This window comes from Zeus faber (assembly GCF_960531495.2).
Source record: "Zeus faber genome assembly, chromosome: 19".
NCBI classification, from domain to species: Eukaryota; Metazoa; Chordata; class Actinopteri; order Zeiformes; family Zeidae; genus Zeus; species Zeus faber.
The window spans coordinates 3,452,466-3,454,965 of record NC_137206.1 but is presented as its reverse complement, the minus strand read 5'-3'; the positions used below and the strand labels follow the sequence as shown (position 1 = coordinate 3,454,965).

The following is a 2,500-nucleotide window of genomic DNA, read 5'->3' as shown; positions in this document are numbered from 1 at the left end:
TGCGCGTGAGTGCGTGTGTGTGTGTGTGCATGTGGTGTAGTGATACATATGTATGAGTGTGTGTGCGCGTGAGTGTGTGAGTGTGTGCGTTTGTGTGCATGGAGTGTAGTGATATGTTTGTGTGTGTGTGTGTGTGTGCATGGGGTGTAGTGATATGTATGTGTGTGTGTGTGTGTGTGTGTGTGTGTGTGTGTGTGCATGGGGTGTAGTGATATGTTTGTGTGTGTGTGTGTGTGTGTGTGTGTGCATGGGGTGTAGTGATATGTGTGTGTGTGTGTGTGCGTGTGTGTGTGTGCGTGTGTGTGTGTGTGTGTGTGTGCATGGGGTGTAGTGAAATGTGTGTGTGTGTGTGTGTGTGAGTGTGTGTGTGTGTGTGTGTGTGTGTGTGTGTGTGTGTGTGTGTGTGCATGGGGTGTAGTGGTGTGTGTGTGTGTGTGTGTGTGTGTGTGTGCATGGGGTGTAGTGGTGTGTGTGTGTGTGTGTGTGTGTGTGTGTGTGTGTGTGTGTCTTCAGAACAGTGTTTTGTTGTAGTTATCAGAGTAATTACGTCGCTGATCAAAGTCCAGACTCTGACTTTATCTCACTGCGTCACGTCACATTATTTATGAGCTGAACATTTGCTGATATACCAGCTGCCACGGGAAGGTTAGGAAGTACCAAACTGAGAAATGGTCTTGAAACAGGGCTCATGTTGGCGTTACAAAATCAAAATAAAGGACTTTCAAGCACCATATCAAGCACCATTTTTTCATTTTCAAAGACTTCATGCAAAACAAATACAATCAATTTTCAATGTGATCTTTATTCTTTCAAATATATCGTAGTCTTAGTCTCATTGTCTATTATTGACATGAGTGTATCTCTGCTCAGTATATATTATCACCCTCATCGTCATCTAAATGTTTCTTTGAGTTACGATTTGAATAACAAAACCAAGAATATCACAGCTTTCCAACAATGGCAGTGGTTTTTTTCAAGGACCTTTCAAGCACATCAGCAGAAAAAGGGGCAATTTTCAAGGTATTCCAGCACTTGCATTTCACAGGACGGAATTCACACACTTCAAGCACCTGGTCAGAAGCTTGATTAAAATATCTGAGCTTGTGTTGTGGTCACTGACTCTATAATCGAGACAACAGCACCGGCACCTTCCGGCACCTGTTGCAGACAGACCTGGAAGTGCTGATCGCTGGTGAAGCTCATCACCGTCCGCTGCCACTTCTCCACCGGCTGCTCCGACCGTTTCCACACCACCCAGCTCTGAGACCACGCCCGCGATTCAATAAGAACCTGAAGATCTCCATGTTGGCCCACGGCGTAATGATAGAAGCTCAGCTGTTTAAGAGAGGGATGAGAGGATGGATGAGTGATGGATGAGTGACGGTGGATAGATGTGGGGAAGGATGGATGGATGGTTGTATGGATGGATGTTGCGATGGATGGTTGTTCGAATGGATGGATGGATGGTTGGTTGGATGGATGGTTGTATGGATGGGTGGTGCGATGGATGGTTGTACGGATGGATGGTTGAATGGATGGATGGTTGGATGGATGGATGGATGGTTGTATGGGTGGATGGATGGTTGGTTAGATGGGTGGGTGGATGGATGGATGGATGGTTGATTGTATGGATGGATGGATGGATGTTGGAAGGTTGGATGGATGGGTGGATGAATGAATGGATGGATGGTTGGAAGGTTGGGTGGTGGATGGATGGATGGATGGATGGATGGTTGGATGGATGGTTGGATGGATGGATGGTTGTACGGATGGTTGGTTGGTTGGGTGGTGGATGGTTGGTTGATTGGATGGATGGTGGATGGTTGTTGGATGGATGGATGGATGGATGGATGGGTGGATGTGTGGATGGATGGATGGATGGTTGGAAGGTTGGATGGTGGATGGATGTTGGGAGGCTGGATGGATAGATGGATGGTTGGATGGGTGCATGGATGGATGGATGGATTTATGGGTGGATGGATGGATAGATGGATGGATGGATGGATGGATGGATTTATGGGTGGATAGATGGATGGATGGGTGGATGGATGGATGGATGGATGGATAGATGGATGGATTTATGGGTGGATGGATGGATGGATGGATAAAGCAGAGCAGCACGCCAACACATTCAGTGACAGGACAAGATGGCCGCCCCTACAAAAGGGTCATTGTGAATAGAGAACAGGGCGCTGACCCAACGGGCGGGTGGTGTAAAGGAGGTGACATGTGGAAGCAGCAGAATAGTCACCAAACAGGCGGGGCCGGGCTGGAAGACGGGGCCGGGCTGGAAGACGGGGCCGGGCTGGAAGACGGGGCTCTTGAGCTCGGCGGACACGCTTCCTCCGGCGGGAACCAGGGAGAGGAAATACGCTGTTGGGAACAGAGCGGCCATTTTACATGATCCTGCTACACCTTTATCTTTTAGCACGGTGAGCTTCCATTGAATATTTCACTTTTCACAATTATTGCCACTTTATTTTCCAAATTGTGATGATCA

At 47.9% G+C, this 2,500-nt stretch overlaps 1 protein-coding gene across 1 annotated transcript in view; it reads right to left on the bottom strand.

The window, feature by feature from the left end:
- Positions 1 to 2,500, bottom strand: part of malrd1 (MAM and LDL receptor class A domain containing 1) — a gene marked incomplete at both ends in the record, with an annotated part of 37,035 nt that overhangs the window by 31,585 nt on the left and 2,950 nt on the right. The window contains 2 exons of the mRNA XM_080020050.1: positions 1,174 to 1,335; positions 2,252 to 2,373. Of these exons, the coding sequence (XP_079876176.1) occupies positions 1,174 to 1,335; positions 2,252 to 2,373 (284 nt within the window). The remainder of the gene's footprint in view (positions 1 to 1,173; positions 1,336 to 2,251; positions 2,374 to 2,500) is intronic.